This window comes from Haemorhous mexicanus, chromosome 3 (genome assembly GCF_027477595.1).
Source record: "Haemorhous mexicanus isolate bHaeMex1 chromosome 3, bHaeMex1.pri, whole genome shotgun sequence".
NCBI classification, from domain to species: domain Eukaryota; kingdom Metazoa; phylum Chordata; class Aves; order Passeriformes; family Fringillidae; genus Haemorhous; species Haemorhous mexicanus.
The window spans coordinates 24,556,929-24,576,167 of NC_082343.1; the positions used below are offsets into that span (position 1 = coordinate 24,556,929).

The following is a 19,239-nucleotide window of genomic DNA, read 5'->3' on the forward strand; positions in this document are numbered from 1 at the left end:
ACTCCCTTTCAATTAGACTTAGCTTCCCGGAAGGAGAAAAAGAAAAAGGCAGTACCATGATACTTCCATGTCCATCTGCAAACATCAAGTGAAAAACCAGACAAACCAACCACCTCACCTCACCTGTGGTGCCAGATAGCATCCCTGAGGCATTTGCAATCCCCTGGTTTTGTACTTATCCCTGGTAAAACTGACCAGCCAGGGGGTCTGTTGGAAATAGGAGGCAGAGATACTTAGGTCACCAAGAAAACCACAAATCCCATAGCTCCTACCCAAGCACATTTAAGGATTCTCACAAGTGTCAACCTGAAGCAAGTTCAACTCTCATTCAGAAACACACTTGTGCTATAGAAACACACTTGTGCCTGCACCTCCCTTGTATAAGCTTACAGACTCATTTAATACTTGGGCATTTTTCTTACCCTAGACAAGAAGAAAAACTTCCCTCTGAGAAAAGAAGGTGAGTTTGCTACACCTGAAAATGAAATGAAAGAGTCCAACCAAAAGCTATTTATCACTGCATGAATCTTTACTGACCATGAGTTTTTTAATATACATGAAGAATAGTTTCTGGATTGATTTTGTTTCTACACAGAAAACACCTTCTAAGCCCTGCTTTTTTGAATGACACCCTTCATTTCTTTTTGGGCAGAGTACTGAAATACAAAATTTAATACTATATGAACAATTTCAACAGAATATTTAACAAAAGGGAGTAGAAAGTTTAATACTTTTTTAAAAAGCAATATAAAAATCTGCATTAGGAGTAAAATGCAGGTCCATCCACTCATCCAGTCTGCAGAATCACTTAATCATTTTCTCCTGTAACAAAAAGGTGCACATTCTTCTTGGACTGTAGCATTTGAGCGGTGCGGTCTATGCCAACCACTGCAGCCAATTTCTGAGCATCATACTTGGAGTAGAGCACAGTACAAGTCCAAGTAGCATCCACCCCACTGTCTGTGGCCTTCAGCATGTTACAAATCTCACTGTAGAAGTGGGAGTATGTTGGTAACTCGTAGAAAATGAGGTTCCTAATGCCTTTTATCGTATACCTGTAGCAGAAAAAAATAAAAACCAAAAAACTTGAGGCAAATTTTACAAAATATGCATGGTAAAACATCAGTCGTCTATCAAGTCTTCCAATTTCCATCAATCTCAATGCACATCAGCTGTAGCTCAACTTTACAAACCCTGTGTCACAGACTGAAGACTAGACAGAGAAGTGGAATTTAGGAGGAAAATCTCACACTGCCAGGCACAATGACTTCCTCTAAAGTACCAACCACCATCAATTTATGAAGTGGTCAGCCTCTGCAACTTGAATTTTAATACAGTGAAGCTTGATCAGATCAAGCCTCATAAAACTTTTCGTATTTGCCAACACATCTGCTAATAGAAAAAAAATCCCGTTCCATTAGGAACTTGAAAGCAGCTCCAGTCAGGATGTAACAAATTTTCCAAGTGGCCTCAGCTTGCTGTATTGCATTATTGAACCAATTACATACTCCTTCCAAAATTTTATATAATTACTGTGGCACAGATGAACACAAATAAAAGGCCCAATGAATCCCATTTGCAGTCTGTATCATCCTGTCCTGACATCACTGGAACTTGGCAGCACTCACCTTCCTGAATAAAGCTCTGCTCATAACAAAATACTGAAGTCCCTGCAAAGGGACTGCTGACAACAGGCAAGAACTTGAAAGTAAACTTAACAACTCTTACTTCAGTCAAAGAAGTCCTCAGAGGGATCCGAGAGATTCAAAAAGCAGCACAGTCCATCTACGACTAAGGTCAGAGTCTACCTTCAGAACAGCACACACGCAACTCAGAGGGAAAACTCGGTCCAACTCACCTTTTGTAGAAGTGGAAACGCTCAGTGAACAATAAGAACTGCTTCTCTCCCTTGAGAAAGAAGCGCCTTGCCCTGCAGACAGCAGCCTTCTTGCTGTATTCACAGATGTGAGTGAAATTCAGGTCCTCCTTCTTGAAGTAGTTGCGAAGGCGCACGTAGTCGAAGTAGGACGGGACGTAGATGAGCGTGTGGGACATGATGGCGTCGCGGTACTCGGGCAGAACTTTGTCGATGAAAAACTGAAACCTCAATTAAGAAATCAAATATGTTTTAACCAGAGTGAAACCAGCTTTCTAATACTGATGTGAGCTCAGACAGGAGTATCATCAAACAACAGACTGCCAAAGATTTTCACTACATTTTCCCTTCTTTTTACTTCATGGGGTTTCTACATGCGTAGAAGATAAAAGGCATTACCAGCACTACACAATTGTGGTAGATTGGTATTTCTTCCCCAGACTGTATTCTCCAGTGCCTTTGGCAAGGAGAAGGTCAGCAGTCCCCTCCACCTGTGCAGAGCCCGGCCTGCACCTGAGGACTAATGAAGATGTAGTTCTGTGGTGAACCCACAGTGGGCTCTGCAGTACGCTCCACTAAATCTGAAATTGCAGTCATTAGGGCACAGCAAAACAGTCTGAGACACACAGTACCTTCCATCTATCACAGAAGTTACACTGTCAGCTTCTAATCTCCGAAAAACATGAGGAAGCTGCACCACAACGTGGCTGATGGAGCCAGTGAGCGGCACGTTGCGGATGGCCACCTGTGAGAAGGAAGTAGGACGTTCAGGGAAGCAGCATTCCAAAGGCAGGCACGCTGCAGCCGGCTTTCTGCAGCTCACATCTGACAGCACAAGGCTATTTTTAAGAAAAGCAGTGCACAAGGCTGTTTTTACAAAAGCTCCAATACAAAGCTACAGTCATGGTAGACAAACCAGGTCTGTTAAATGCACAATGACTGCTTATGCCCTGTATATCTGAGATGGTCTCCTGAAGTTTTTACTTTTCCTGTTTCTTTCAAAATACTGTTGTTCATGCATCTTACACAGCAGGAGATAAAAAGAGGGAAGCAGATGAGCTCTCCATTTAACAACACAATAAATAAAACAAAATAACTTGAGTTTGTGAAATAAAAAAAACCAAAATCCGATTTATGACATTAAACAGCAGCTACTATGAAAGAAAAGTATCAAAAAAGCATCACTGCATGAGGAGCAGCTCTTCATGCCTCTGGCACAGTATGCAATGTCATGGATTCACAGTGAAACATTTGGGTGAGGGAAATGATAGGCACACGGTCTTTCAGCAACCGAGTTACAGAATTTTTCTGCAATTGGGTTTTCTCTTCCTCTCCCCCTCCCTTGCACACCAGCATTCCAGCTGCTCTGTGAACTCACCTGCCCCACGTAATTGAAGCAGTGTTTGTTGAAGACAGAGTTGATCTGGGGGTCCTGGAGGGCACTGAACAGCAGCGTCTGCCGGTAGTACTTGGACCAGTTGTTGAGATTCAGCATCCGCACTCGGGAAAAGTCCACCCCGTGGGAATCCAGAGGCAGCAGGTTAATGTGCTTCATCAGGTGCTGCACACACAGATGAAGACACATCACTGCTGACATCCCTGACTGCCTGCAAAAGCCTTAACTGCAGTGGGAAAGAGGGCAGGGACCAGCAAGGCAGCACAGAATATAAACAAGCAGCATCTCCCATGACACCACTGTCTGGAATTTATTGACCACAGCAAGAGCAGTTTACTTGATTTCCTGCCACAGAACTGAAAGCTACCATCTCTTTAGTCACAAGGGACAGTAACTTTCTAATCTTCTCCTGGGGCAAGTATAATGGATTTGTTTGTATTAAAGTCAATGGGCTCAAGGTTTCTGAGCTAAAAGAAGCCCAAGAGCTCAGCTCTCATCACATTTGGGTAGAGCTGGAAGAAATTCACCACATTTTATCCTCAGGGAACAATGCCTAGGACTGGCATCCCTGCCACCACTTGGCAGGCAGGTGCACCTAAAGGGACAAACAGAAAGCAGGCTCCAAGACTCATTCCTTGGGTATTGTGTAGGCTCATGTGCCCTTTCTGCAACTCCTGAGGGAAGAGGACCTTCTGGACTCATCCAAAATGCATAGTTACATCATGTAGTCAACATTTCTGGTCCGGGGAATCTCAGAGGTGTTTTTATGTGGAAAAGAAACTCTACCATTTCAATCCTGAAAACTTCTATTAACCAAAAGCCAAAAAGCAGGGGTACTGCTGCAGACTAGCCACAATCCAAGAGCTCTACTTGCATTAAAAGTACAGGAAACCCTTCATACTGTTTAACTCTGTACATGACTAATGCTTAGCATCTCTGCAATCAGAGAAGACATGCACCAGCTCCTGTTGCTTTCTGGAGGAACCTGAATTAGGCTGCACAGATTCCTCACACGGCTGCAATCTAAGACACTGGGCAGTCAGACAGCTGGCATAATTTCTCCCAGATGTGATTAAAGGAATCATTCTTAATGCTGCAAGATAATAAAAACTGTCCAAAAAACACCTTTGATGAAATACACTACTAAAGCACCAAACTAAGTTTTAGAGAGAACATGTCCTGAATACTACCCAGAACCTGTAGAAAGAATATTCTTAGTATAAGGAAAATATCAGGATGGAGGGAGGAAAAGAAATCAACATCCACATCTAGAATCAAGTCAGTAAAAACACCAATACTGCTCACTGCCAAAAATGAGTAACCAGACCAGTAAGACACAGCACAGCACAAAAATGAATACATATATGGAAAACTCACCAGAACGTGTTCCCAGTTCTGCATCAGGTAAATGTCTGCTTGATCAATGATGAGGATTTCTATTGATGACAGAAAATCAAAGTCTCTTTTCTTCTCCCCCTCTGCACCAATGACAGTCCTGATGCCCAGGGGAGAAGCAATGATGATGTCTGAGGAGTAGAAGGGTGCATAGAGTCTCATGCTCTTCTGCAGGATCGCAACTCCTGTCCAACAACACCAACAGCAACTTCTCAGTTAACATCAATTATGAACCACGTTCCTCCAGGAGGCTCTGGAACAGTAATTTCCCCCATTTCCTCTCCCTACACTGATGAATATAGCTGGACACAACTAATATGTCTAAAACTCTCCTTTCCCCAAGAAGTGCTTATCCCCCTACCCCCATTTGACAAGCACATGGAAAATTTTCATGTAGTTTGGCAAAGCATTTCTGTATTATTTTTTAAAAGATTTTTCATAATCTGAATGAAAATTTTTAACAGAAACATATTGTTTCTGATTTTCTGCTGAACAGGAGGATGAGGAGACTGAACAACTTAAAAAAAAAAAAAAAGCAGAAACTATTACTACTCCTTTCTCCCCGAATCCTGAACTTTGGGTATTATAGTAACTGTTACTTTCATCTGTCATAAAAGATTTGGGCTGGATCTCTTGACTATCAACTGCCTTTATTCACAAGGCTGAAAGATTTGCTACTAAACCACAAAGGACAAGGTTCTTCACGCTACAGTGACTAAAGTCTTGCACCTACACTGCTTCTCACACCACATGTTGCAGGGTACATTCTGAACCAGCTTATGCATCACCTCTCATGTTACAGACACGAAAGGGAAGGAATCAAAGGAGTTTGTGTCGTAACTACGTGGCAGCATTTCTAGAACCCACAGTTTCCTGGTCTTAAAAATGCAGCTAGTCCAGACACATTCAAACCACCCCCTTCAATCTGCACAACAAAGTCTCTCCAACTTCTCTCCCTGTCCATCTGAAGGCAGAGAGCATGGCTTCAGCTGAAGGCCCTTCCAAGAATTTCAGTGACAGCAGTAGGGACCCCTCCTGCTGTCTATTTCAACCCAAGGATAAAAATGAAAAAAGAAAGAAAAAAAAGAAAGGTTCAACTGGCTGAATTTTTAGGAAGAAGAAATTACTTGTCACAGCATATACACAGTTTAGAAACATCAAGTCTTTTTTCTGTTTAAAAATGTGAAAGAATGGTGGTTTCAGTAAGGCATAACAAATGTGCTTTAAATTACATCTTTGTGCAGAAGTAACAGGGTGTGCAGCACAGTAAGAAAGAGAAATTATTCTGCTTCTATAATTTGCCTCTGCAAGTTAACAGCACTGAAAGTTTCTTCAATCATGTCTTAACACTTAGTAAGTGGAACAAGCAGAGTGTGGTATGGGAAAGGACTGAAAGGAAAATTATTATGCTACTGAAAGTAAGATGCTCTCAGCCTGGGAGATATTCACTGGGGAAGGAAGAAAGAATGACTGTGACCTGCACGCATCTTCCACTGTATCATTACATTTCTTGGGGTGCCAATTTATCTTTCAAGGTGCAGTATTTCAAAAGCCTCTGATCTGTCAAGTTAGAAAAACTGCCTTCTCATCTTAACAGCTCCAGGAACCAAGCCACTAGCTAGTTCTATGCATACTGAGTTACTAAACAGCATAAGTTTACAATATTATATGAAACAGTCTCACATTTTCTGCTTGTCCAACACTCCTACTTGCTGGCTACCCATTTCCTTCCATGAAAACCATGGGAAACAAAGCAGTAAACTGCTTTGCTCAGAACTGAGCTTTAATTTTGTTCCAACCATTACATGAGACATTGTGAACGGCTAATTAAACCCAAAAGATTTTTTTTTTTTAAACATGAAAAGATTTTGCTGCATAATCAAGGCTATCTTCAAAATGAGGTGTGGGCAGTCCTCCTAGAATAAAGCTGTCATTGCATTTTAAATGATTCTGAACTTGATGTGCAAATAATTACTTCTCTATTTTCTCTTCCTTTTTAAGTTCTGGAAAGGCAAGAAAGAATTTCAGAAAAATCCAGGTTGCCAGGGCAAAACCAGCAGGAATACCACACAGCTTAGAGTCTCACCAAACTTCCAGCCCTGATAGCTCTAAGGCATTTGGGAAAAATTTGTTACTTAGCAGTACTGTATAAGCCAAAAATCATCTGTTCAGTAGGTTATTACCAATTCTGAAGTGGTCATCAATGTTGCCAGCAAAGACAGCTTCATAATCTTCAGGTCTTTTCAGGTTGGGGGGCTTCTCTTCCGGGTCAGAGCCAAACTCCCCTTTGAAGCGCTTTTTATTACTCACATCTATTTTTTTCTTGTCATTCACTTCGAGGAGACTGATGAAAATATGCACAATGCGCAGAGCACACTCCCTGAAGGGCACTATCATCAGTACCTGTGCAGATCAACAGTGACAGAGAATAACCCATAAAACACAAATGCTCACCATTAAGCGTTAATTAAACTCTGGCTTGGATCTGCCCCCGTGGGGCATCCCAACAATCCAAACAAAACCATTCTGACAAGCAGCAGGGAGGGAAGATGCACTGGGATGCACTGCTCTTGAACTGGTCGTGGCCAGCAGCTCAGCCTGGTTGCCCAGCTCACTCAGGGTACCAATACAGGGCAACTGAAAACTAAGCATGTTCTCCAGGCAAGCAAAAGCTCCTGTGACACAGAGACAGGGTCAAGGGCTGGCTCTTGGATGGGTGGCAACAGTTTCTGCACAGAACTCCAAAATATAAATGGCTAATGGAGGAGTCAACACAGAAACCAGAGATTTGCCAGGCATGCAGCAAAGACTGAAACCCAGATCTCTGGAATTGTTCAACAGGCAGCTGGCACACTGGTGACAGGCTGCCATAGCTGCATCCACCTGGTTATCAACTACAGGATGCTGTGAATCCAGGGAGGATTGGTGTGGGGCCCACCTCGCCATCTATGACAGGTGACCTGGACAGCGGGCCTGGGATTCCCTGAGGTACTCCCAGGTACAGAAAGATCCTTTCACGCAGGCAAGTCCTTACAAGGGCCTAAGGACAAAAAGAATTTCTGGCACATCTCACATTGAGTGACAGCCTACACTACCTGCACGGATACTGAAGATTGATATGGAGGCACCTGCCGGTGCTGGCAGATTTAAATATGGAAGCAGGAAAACTTGTCAGTCTGTGGTGACAGGAGGACAAAAAAAGAGATTAAGTCAAACTCATGGCTTGGCACAGAACCAGACTGGCTAACAACCCTGAGCTCACTGCTTCTCACACAGCATTTTCCCTGGCCACAGAGGACAACTTCCAGGCACAATAAAGGAATGTAGAAAGGCGTATGCCCAGGAACACATTCCCTGAGAGAGCAGCAACAAAAATACTTGCGGGTAAGCTACCAGGATGTTTGTACAGCCTGAGCAGGCAGCCAGGGTGGGGATGAGAGAATCAGAGCTCTCCTACCTTAGGCCTGGTGAGCCCCTGATCCCTGTGGTCATCGGTGTCGGTGCCTGGCTTTCGATCCCTCCGTTTGGCGTTGTTGCTGAGCACCTGGGCGTTGGCCTTGAGGACATGGTTCAGGGCATGCAGGCAGTAAGCGTGCCGGACCTCTTCTCCGTTTGTCAGAGCAGTTCTTTCCGGGTAGAACAAGTCCCGGTAGGAATTCATGATACAGAAGAGCTCTCTTTGTAACGGGGTAAAAAAGGAATCAGTTGGTTTGTCCACTGCAGACAGAAACTGTTTGTTCACTTTTGGCCAAGTGGATTCCAAAGGCTTGTGGAGATGAAGCTGTTTGACATCAACTTCTTTGTCTGCTTTCAAAGTTTTATGTTTCTCCAAAGTGGAAGAAAAAATTACTTGACCCAGCCTTGGCCACTGGAAAAAAAAAAATCCAACAACACTGAGGAGTCGTATGTACCAAACCTTGCACACTTCAAAGCATATCACCACAGCTGGCGATATCGACTTTAATCAAGTTTGTGAGATTAAGGAAATCATCTTTTCATAATACAAGTGGAAACCTTTTTTTCAATATGCAATCCCTTTGAGAGTCTGCCAAGATAAATAACAATAAATTTCAGCTTGGTAGATCTGGATGATCTTGCAATGATGTGTCTGTAACTGTTCCCATGCCAGAGGAAACTGAGGAATTTTCTGCCTAACTCACACAGCAAATCAGTGGCTCAAATCAGGGTCAAGATGAGAACCTTGCAGTCCAACTGTGCTTACCAGCTGACCCCAATGAGGTACACACTTTGATCAAAGAAGAAAATAAACCCATTAGGGGCTAATCCCAGAAGTTGTGATACAGTTGTTAAATGCAGTCTTGTTGGGTGCCTGACTGATTTTGAACAGCTATCGGTGTAGTAGGGGAAAACTCTAAACTTTAAGCCTTCTGCCATGCAAGTTGTCCCCAACTGTCCCCGTAAAGTAGCTACAGCAATTCATGCAAAGATATATCATGCATTGCTTCAGGTGGCACTGGTAATTTTGGCCACCATGTGCCAAAAAAATAAATTAAATTTAAAAAAATCACAGCTTTCTCTCTGACTAACTAACCATTGGATATCTTCCAATGAATGTCACCCAGCATATGGCTGACCAGAATGGGAGGCAAGTCTCCAAAACAAAATCAGATGTGGAAAAGCTATGAAGCAAAGGTTTGTCTAAAAATGAGTATTTTGAAAACCAATATTCTCTGTCAAGCAATGAGGTGGTTTTCTGGTACTGTAATTCACATATCATTGCCAGAATTAAGTAATAAAGTAATATAAGTTATAAATTCCCCTTCACTGGCTTGTAAATGTGTACAGGGACAGAGCCATCCTGAAGCAAGAATGTGAAAGTGCATCCCAAATACCTTTAAAAGTGTACATGGTCACCTCAGAAGTTCAGCTGCAGAGCACATCCCTGGCATTGTGCTGTCACTGCTCAGAAACAAGCCCTGTTTCCACCCCTTGTCAAGGTTTTGGGACTACAGCTCAAAGTCTAAAGCTGTGTGTTTCAGGTGTGTCAGCATATGCCTCCAAGAACAGCAGACATCACACTGCAACTCTTGCTCAGCAGTAAATGAAGATGAAAACAGTTAAACAACAACACAGTGAAAAAATCTCGATAATTCTAGTTAGTGCCAGCAGCTAATAATAACAAATGTGATCTACTTCATCTGTATAAAAAAAGGATTATTTTGATCCAGGCATCTTTAGGAATGCTGCATGGCTACAGAAAATTATTACCTGACTTTGACTTGAAGTTTTAGGAAGCGTAGACATTTTCTCTATTTCCTTTTCTTCGAGTTCTTTGTCCATGTGCTGCTTAAATGGATCTATTTACAGTAACAACAAAAAAAAAATAGAATAGCCTGAGAACTATTGCAGCTAATAGTAGAATCAAGCTGCAGAATGGATTTGCAAATGAGATGAACAGTCTCCATGCTGGCCAACACGACAATTAAAACTAGTTATTTCAAAGCACTTGGAGATGAGAGAAAGATGTCAAATTCTCTCTACAAAGAACAGAGAGAACAGATTTGACAGATTGCTTTTAAAAAAGAAAAAGAAGCACTTATGGAAGTACTAGAATTTTCAAGCACTAATCAAACGTTAGACAGGAAAACAATATGTAGTGGAAAACAGTGGCAATTTTTTGCCACTGGGACATCCATTGCTTGCAGGTGAAAAAGGCTGTCAATAGTAAAGTGCCAATTGAACTTGCTAACCTTCCTAATTTACAAACAGTTCTGCACAGGGCTTTGGCCAGTGATATGAACACAGTCTGTAATAAAGCAGAGAAATACTAGGCGAGTTTTGGAGAAGGGGGGCAAAAATTGCCCGGAGTGAGAAAAAGTCTGATTTATCTAATCAGCATTTCTTTTTGGAAAGGAAAGGAGAGGCAAAGAACTGTTAAATCACATTATACTCAAAGACACTGGCACGCACAAAGTCACATGCAAAGTTAATTTTGAAAGCCAAGCCCTGTATCCTGCTTGCAGCACAGCAGCATTCACTGCATAAAGCAAACTAATTAGGGAACACTGGTGCTTGCCAACAAATATCCAGCCCACACACAAGTTAGCCGGGCAAAAGTCAAGACATTTACTGATCATGACACTGAAAAAAAATTTGAGAAAATCTTTCCAGAAATGGAAGTGAACTGGATATCATTTAATTGTACTGCAGGCTCTCTCCTCAGTTGAGTTTTACCAATTGAAACATTTCCCCAATAAAGTAGAGGGAGTAATGGGATGCACTTCCAGGAATTTTAGTGACCCTGGGACCAGAGTAGAAATTCATCCTCTTTCTGCTATCTTAGGTGATTCATTTTCTGCAATAGATTATAAAGATACTTCCAAGCTGCAAGAACCCACTGAGAAGTAGTGCATCATTTATAGGTGGAACAAAGCTGTTAGGATACTTAGCATGCAGTTGGAGAGCTACTGTTCTCATTAAAATGCAATGCCAGCAGCCTAAGTCATATTCTCATGGTAACAAGAACGAGCTGTTTTTTCTATCACATGGCCCTTTGATGCTTCCACACATTTCATGTATCACCCAGGCTGCCTCCCAGATCTAATGTCAGCTGCTGCTCCAAGATGACAAGCCAGCATCACTAGGGATGCTACAAACATATTTCTTTCTCTCAAACTATGCCATCTGATATTAAAGGCACAGAGCATTAAATATGAGCAGAAGCTGTACAAGCACCAGTGCGTGCCATGTCGCTGAAGGATCGCACACCCTTGCAACACAGTTATTTTGTTACATATGGTGGGACAACTCCAACACTGGAGCTTCAGATGCATCCATCAGTGCTCTGAGGTTCTGGGGTACACCCTTAAAAGGCACTACATGTGCTCTACTGATGCTTCATTCTCTCCTGATCCTGGTGCAATCAGACACCTCTGCATAACCTTCGAAATTCTGAGAGTGCTGAGCATTTGTCTAAATTACTGCGGCTGCTCCAAGCTTCTCAGAATCTGACCTCTAACTCCACTGAGATGTGAAGGATGCCCTCGCAGGTCAGCTTTGTGATTATCTACTGAGCTGTTTGTGCCAAGAACATCTTCCATAGTCAAGTGCAGGCTTGCAGAGCTCTTTGTATTACAGTGGCTTTTAAAACTACCATTAAAGCAGCAGAACAAGATAATACCCTCCACACACTTTTCTAGTTCCTGATACTTTAAGCTTTACCAGTCATAGCAGAAACCCCACAGGAATCCCAGTCCCCAGGGGCTACAGAGAACAAATGGTTCGGCTACACATCTGCATTAGTGTTAAGGGTCCCTTATGTAACCAGCTGACATGTGAGCAGCATGAATAATGTAGTGGAAGAACCTGGAAGCTGTACAGCCCATCGCTAGGGTGTTGGACAATTTAAACATGTTTGCACATACTTCTCTAAAGGCAGATCCTTAAACACAAACACACAGTTTTTTACCTTCTGGAAGAGCTTGTGAAGAACTGCTGTCTCTCCTATCTGCATTGCAATCTCCACTCTCCTCTTCCATGAAATTGGTTTCCAAGCTAAATTCAGATTCGTGTTTCACATCAGTAAACTCCTCAATTACTCCATGACGTGGGTCACAAGAGGTATCTGTGCCATCAGCCTGCTCCTGGCTGAGCATCTGCTCTGCTGTGTCTGTGGCTGTCAATAGTTAGAAAGAAACAGGTTATTCTCTCCTGGAAAAGTTACTGTCTGTATATGTTTTTCCCTTTGGGTTACTGATTTTCTTCTCCCAAAACTCTATCAAAAAAGATAAAAGCAGGCTTTGTATTTTACCATAAAGATGACTTTTGGCTAGCACGCCAAATGTTACATAACACAAAACGTAGTCCCACCAGACAAAATTAAAGTAACCTGTTTGGGGAATTTAAGTTTCTGAGGACCCCAAATAATTGGAAATGATTAGAGGTTGACTCCTCTCTCCCAGCATGTCTCTGAGGATTTCATGAATGAGGCCACCTCGCCGTAAAGGCGGAGGTTTCCTTCCCATTTCCATATTCTTTCCCATTCTGTGAGGCAAACCTTTCCCTCCTCTCGGTGGCACAGCCAAGCCAGATGCTGCTCGAGAGAACAGCTTGTGTCTCCCATGAGTGGGTGAGAACCCCTGGTCTGCTGCTCCATGTGGATTTCCTCTGTGCTGCCGCACAAACAACATCTGAGGAAGCAGCAGCAGGCTGTCTGGCAGAAAATGAGCACAGCTACCCTTTCCCCTGCTAAATCCTTCAGCAGCTGCTGCTCCCACCCACACAGAGCCAATGGAGCAACAGTCTCCAAGGCAGAAGAGCACCCAGCCAACAAGACAGTCTACACCAGGATCCTGGCTAAAAACATACGTTAGTCAAACAATGTTCATCAAAGAAGCATGGGAAAAGACAAACTACCTTCTTTCTCCTCTGGAATGTCATTCTTATCTTCTGTGCCTTCCTCTGCTTCTCCCGTCTCCTGGGACCCTTCACTGCCCATTTCTGCCTCACTTTCCTCAGCTTCTTCTGATTCACTTTCATCTTCCTCTTCCTCACTCTCAGACTCAGGCGAGGTCTTCAGGGTAGCCAGGAGCTTATGATATCCAGAGACCTGTTCCACTTCAGCCTCTGAATCACTTTCTTTACTTGATTTATCAGAATCATCAGACTGGAAAGGAAAACACAAGTGTAAAGCAACAACAATAAACGCCTATAAAGTAGCAGGCAAATACCTTACTTCTACTTGCACTATCATGTTTCCCCTCTCACATTAAACCTTTACATAGATGCAAAGGAATTTTTCAAAACCCAGCATTTTATGCCAATAATTCTACTGGACACCTCCATTTAGGTTTTGAAAGCATCTTGGGAGACAGACTGAAGTGCCTCTTTCTGCACCAACTGGACTTGGAGCACCACAAAATCCAGTTCTTTCAGTCTCAGCTGAGTGAGGACATTTGATCTCCACACACAAAGCATCTACTGAACCAGCATCAGATTCTTCTAAGAAAACCACACACGGATTGGAAATTGTAGAAAGGCACCCATACAAGGGACAGAGCATGCTGGAAATGCTTCTGGCTTTCAAGAAGGTAAGTGAAACAGCTGTCAGTGGGCAATGGTTCCCTGGGGAGTTGGTCAGGTTTGGTTCAGCTGTACAGCTCTACACTTCAAGCAAGCCAGACTTGAGCCAGTTCTGTCCTGGGCTTGCACAAACCAATCTCCAGATTATAGCCAAAACTATAGTGAAACCATGAGTATCAACACAACAACATTAACTCCTTTCTTAGTTTCTTTTAGCCCAAAAAATAAAAAACACAGTAAATACTACATTAACACACAGAATTGCTAAGGGAAACAAATTAAACAGAGTAATTTTTCCAAATTAAAACTTTGAAGTCTTTTATTAATCTGATGGTAAAGGAGGTTACCAAATCCTGACTGAAAGAAAATTAAAGCACTGGCAATCTGAAGAAGGAGTATAAACATATTTCTTTGCTCAAGAGAGAACAAAGTCTCCTAACTCATGCAACACTCCGTTTACCAACATTATTAAAACAACTTAGAGTGTGTTCTAACTTTCACTGTGACCAATACACAAAAAAGTTAAGAACTGCTCTTATTTCCTGCTGCTTCTGCCCTCTGATGGTTACAGTTTAGAGGCAGACATTACAGAGAACAATTCAGAGCCACACATTCATCTTTTTCTCCTAAATACTGGTTTTCTAAGGAGAACAACTTAATCAGCCTGAATAAGCTGCAAACATGAAATGCTAAGTTTTTCACTTAACTAAACTACACAAAGATAAAAGTAAGGAAGGAATAAAAACACATTACCAGTTCACATATTTGAGTTTCTTCTGGTCTTCCAGAAACCCTGAAAAGAAAGCACTAACATACTTTACTCTGCCAGTAATGTTACACACATGATGAAATAAATGAGGGGAAGAGTGATTTGATCAGTTATGCAAGTTTAAAGAAAAAGAAGAAAGCTTAAAACCAAACCATCACACATGTCTCCCTAAGAAAACAGACTGGTGTTTACCCTTAAGGTAAACCTTAAGGGTCACCCTCTCAGGTGATGTGATCCTCTGTACATGAAGCCTAAGTTCTCAGGCATTACAACTGATCAATAAAAATTTTAAAATAAAATCCAGTGTTAATCAGAAGATGAGGTCTCAAAAGGAATTAAAAGAATCTAGCTACAAAGGTAGTTTGTAAAAAAGTTAACCAAAGACAGAGAGTACTTCTAGCATTAAATATTGGTCTGGAGAGTGGGAAACAGACACAAACTAAAGGAAAACCAGCATCAATTAAACCAGCGTTGGGACTGCAATTCTTCAAAGAAGCCACTGTGCAAGCTGGGCTTAAACTAACTTCAATTCCTTCAAAAAGATACAGAGTCTTGCGTGGGACTGAGCATCACTGTACAGGGTGACACACAGGACATTCCCTCCAGCAGGCCTTCCACCCCAATCCACACAGGCCAGGAGGGTCCCAGGGGACACACAGACCTTAACACTGCGTGCCTGCTCCCACAGGCTTTACAGCAGCAGCCCACATCACGGAGCATCGGCACTAAGCAGCTCTTTCCTCAGAAGTTCACACGTGGGTACAAAGGGAAGGTGGTCATTTTGGCAGACGGGCATCCTGCCGAGGACGGAATAGCTCCAGTCACACAGATCTTCGCTACTCTATTTTAATACCCTTTCCGAGATCAGAAAAGAGCATGGAGTAAACAGCGGGAAAGCTGGACGCCTGACAAGCCAAGAGACCGGCCTGGTATCAAAATGGGAGCCCACCTCGGAGTCCTCCGCTCCCCCACTCCTCGCGGCAGCCTCCGGGCTGCAGCATAAGAGTTTGCATTTGTTACAAGAAAATCCGAGCAGACATTTCCTGCTTTCCGGTCTGCTTTCGAGATTCCCGGCTCGCGAGCGGCAGTGCTCCATGCATCTGCAGCTCCCTTCCTTCCCTCGGAGCCCAGGGCCAGAGTGAGAGGGAGCGGCGGCCGCCCGGGCCGACCCGGGCTGAGCGGGGCCCCTCGGCCCTGCAGCCCCGGCACCGAACCGCGGGGAAGGGGCGGCCCCCTGCGGGCTCGCCCAGCCCGGCACTCACTTGTCATAGAACGGGTGCTCCTCGCCGAACTCCCGCAGGTGCTTCTTCTGCTTCTTGCTCAGGCTGCGCAGCAGCTCCCGCCCGGCTCGCCGCTTGCCCATTCCGGCCCGGCCCGCTCCACGTGGGTGCCCGGCGCGCTGCGCCGTCGCACGGCGGGGCGGTGCCCGCAGCCCGGCGCCGCCCGCTGCTGCCGGGGAAGGCGGGGCCGCGGGCGGCTGGAAGGAGAGGCAGAGGGGGGTGAGCTCCGGGGCTGAGCCTCGCCCCGCCGGCGGCAGCCCGCTTGCCGTGCGGGGAGCGGGCGCGCATTTGTACCTGCGATCCGCGCTGGGGAACACAAAGTACCGGCAGGGAACGCCTGTCCCAGACCGAGGTGTCCAAATGCAACCCCGTCCCGACGCTGCGGCCCGCCGCCACCCCGAGTGTGGTGCGGGCCGTGACGCGTTTCCGCTGCCGGAGCCGCGCTGAGGTCGGCGAGCAGCGTGTTGGCAGCGGGGCGGGCACCGCAACCCCGCAGCCTGGCGCTGCTCTCGGGCTCACGGAGCGCGGGTAGACACTGCTGCACTTTCTCCAACTGACCCGTGATCTGCAGTGCTAAAAGCTACGCATTTTCTGGAAAAACTTCTACAGTCAGGCTAGAGGAACAGACCCAACGCAAGTCCTTGATACTCAGGCTCCCTTATTCTAAAAGCAGTCAAATGCTCCAAATGAAACCCCACTAAAATCTGTGTAACATGTCTCTGCTGAATCTTACTGAGCGCTGCTTAAGCGTGCTTTACAGCATGGTGAGAGAGTTTTTCAAAAACAACCATAAATTGTGTCAAATACAGTAAATTAATTTTCACTTCTTTGCATTAGAAGTTCTTCATATCTCCGTGTTTCTGTATGACCTAGCTGAAACGTCTCTAATCTTTGGTAACAAAGGACTATAAATGTTGTAATTTGCAAAGCACACACAATAGGTTTCAGTTTGTCTCTGGCAGTACAAGTGAGAGCAATGTAATTCCAAATAGGTTGGAGGCATGGAGTATTTCAGGGGAAAAGAGCATTTAGCATTTGGCTTGTAGTTTCTTGACTGTCTCGACCTGAGGGCACCCATGGATTTGACTGAAGCACATTAACTGCACTTCAGTTACACAGAAGCCTCCGGGAGTTATTCCTGCATGGTGTTAATCCCATGGTCAGTCCCTTCAATAAACCCCTCTGGCCTGGGGGAAATTGTACTAATCCAAACCATTCCACCGACCAAATCATTCCACCGACCCAGTACCCCGCAGCACACAGACAGCAGCAGCAGTTGGCTGTGCCCAGCAGCAGAAATTCCCTTGGCAGGTTCTGGCATAGCTATCATGTTATGTAACAACACTAAAATAAACGATTTCAAACTAGCAGGGTGAAGTTGGCAGTCATGCTGTATAAGAGGAAAAATATTGCCAATCAATCCCACTTCTGTCAGGGATGTGAAAAAGGCAGTACATTTTTATGTTGCAAAATTGTTTCTTGTTGACTTTCAATTTGGCATTGGGAGACAGCAGGAAGAGCAGGAGTTTGTTCAGAGCTGAATCAGGAGAGCTCAGGAACTCTTTGGGGATTGCATTCTTGTGTGTTAAAAAGGGAAAATTATAGGACCTTGGTGACAGTAAGCCTGTAGCTCAGACTCCAGTGTTGTTTGTACACTCTTTCCAAAATTCTGGCTATGGTATTTCACACTACTTTGTGGTGTTTCAGTCTGCTTTTTAATATTGCCTTGTGAATTAAAAATGCATGGATCTCATTATTTTGTTCTGAATGCCAGCACTTGCTTCTGTGGCCACTTAGTCACACTTCTTTTCACCAGAATGGGGAAGTTTTTCTAGCAGCTTAGAAGATTTGGTCCTGTAGCTTGAAGTCACCCCCTTTTCCTCTCTCCATCCTGACTTCAATTTAACCATTGAAACCAAAAATTATATTCCTGGAATTGTTTCCCTCTTTCTGCTCAACTCCTTCCCCCCTCCTCCCAATTCCTTGTGTGAGAAGGATCCTACTTGGACAGTATTTGGTGTTCAGGATTAAACTACTTAAAATGTTGTGGTGCCATTGACATTTGTCTCAGATGTTTATCCCAGGAAATGAGCACCTCAGCTCTCTGTCGTGAGGCACAGGCAGTAAAGCATCACTGATGCTGATTCCCATAGACCAGGGAACATGTAACCACTGTTATATGATAATCTCTTTCTTAAATTAGATCTCTCCACTTGAAAATTTTAAATAAAATCTTTTAAATGAACTTGTAAAATCACCCTGGAGCTCCTAGTTGCTAACATGGTAACGTATCACCAGCAATGTTCTTTTTACAGATTTTTTATGCACCAGCATCTCTGATTCCAGCAACAATATTGGAAAGAAAAGGAAGGAGAAAAGCTTTCATTATTTGAAATCTGTTCTGCTGACCCCATTCTGTCAGCAACCACAACTAAACCCTGTCAGCAGAAATGTGCTGCTTCTACCTGTGCATCTCCAGCACTTTTATCTGCATGACGTTCCAGAGACAGATGGTTTATAAAAGCCACTTCCTTTATTTTAGAGAACTCTACTAATATGAACAGAACAGATTCCTGATTGTTGGCTTATTGAATTCACTCTTTTGTCTTACACCAACTCCCTTTCATGCCTTTCTTCATACCTGCTTTTCCACCTCAGTTTTGCCCTGTCCCTTGTGAGATTTTTTCATTTTTGTGTATGTTTTTAATTGAAACAAATGTGTTGATCACACACTTTTCTATCCAAGTTCATGAATGGAGAGCTAAAATTTCAAATCATTTTGCCCTAAGTTTCTTAGGCAGTGTAAATTACATGATGGACTCTCGTATACAGCTTATAAAGTTGAATGTTTATTTATTTATATTGTATGCACTTCTGTGGATATAATGAAAAGAAAGATGTGTAAGCTACAACACTGGCTTGTAGCAAAGAGAAACATAAGAAAGGAGTTCATGTCTTCCCTTTCTGTACATCACTCCTTTCATATTCAAACTGGAATTCTTGCAGGGTAGGAATGTGATGCACATTCCTGTGAAGCACACAGCTCTGCTGTGATGCATGGAACAGCCCACGTGGCATACACTGCCTTTGTTTAAGGGAATGAAATTGCTGATCCTGATAATTTTGCTATATGGATGCAAAAGTGGGCACTTCAGACAGGGATCATTTAAACTTTGGATGTCTGACTCCTACGAACACAAAAGAGCATGCTCAAACTCTGAGTCTATAAATACTGCAACTACAAATTTTCTGACTGAAAAATCAGAGGAGCTGGTCAGTATGAAGGAAGATTATTTGAGAGAAAACCTAAAGCAATGGTTGGAGTGTTGCTGTTAGCACTCGCTAAGAAATGTGGCAGGAAGCAAAAATGGAGAAATGTGGTATAAGTAAGAGAAAAGAAAATGGGAAATAGGTTACCTGACAAACTAGTTTATGCAAAATTGATAAATTTATAACAGTCTGGCATCCTTACTATTAAACA

General features: G+C 43.5%; 1 protein-coding gene across 2 annotated transcripts; it reads right to left on the reverse strand.

Moving 5' to 3' along the window:
* Positions 1–508: 508 nt before the first annotated feature.
* Positions 509–15,898, reverse strand: UTP25 (UTP25 small subunit processome component). Of its 2 annotated transcripts, none has more exons than XM_059841133.1 (12): positions 15,741–15,898; positions 14,463–14,502; positions 13,044–13,293; positions 12,097–12,303; positions 9,897–9,985; positions 8,125–8,535; positions 6,851–7,070; positions 4,650–4,852; positions 3,255–3,437; positions 2,509–2,621; positions 1,859–2,104; positions 509–1,055 (listed from the first exon to the last, which is right to left on the reverse strand). In XM_059841133.1, the coding sequence occupies exons 1-12, from the start codon at positions 15,839–15,841 to the stop codon at positions 809–811; spliced, it is 2,310 nt and encodes a 769-aa protein (XP_059697116.1). In that variant the 5' UTR covers positions 15,842–15,898; the 3' UTR covers positions 509–808. The 2 variants fall into 2 exon arrangements, with proteins under 2 accessions (XP_059697116.1, XP_059697117.1); XM_059841134.1 differs by lacking the exon at positions 15,741–15,898 and adding an exon at positions 15,140–15,376.
* Between the last annotated feature and the right edge of the window lie 3,341 nt (positions 15,899–19,239).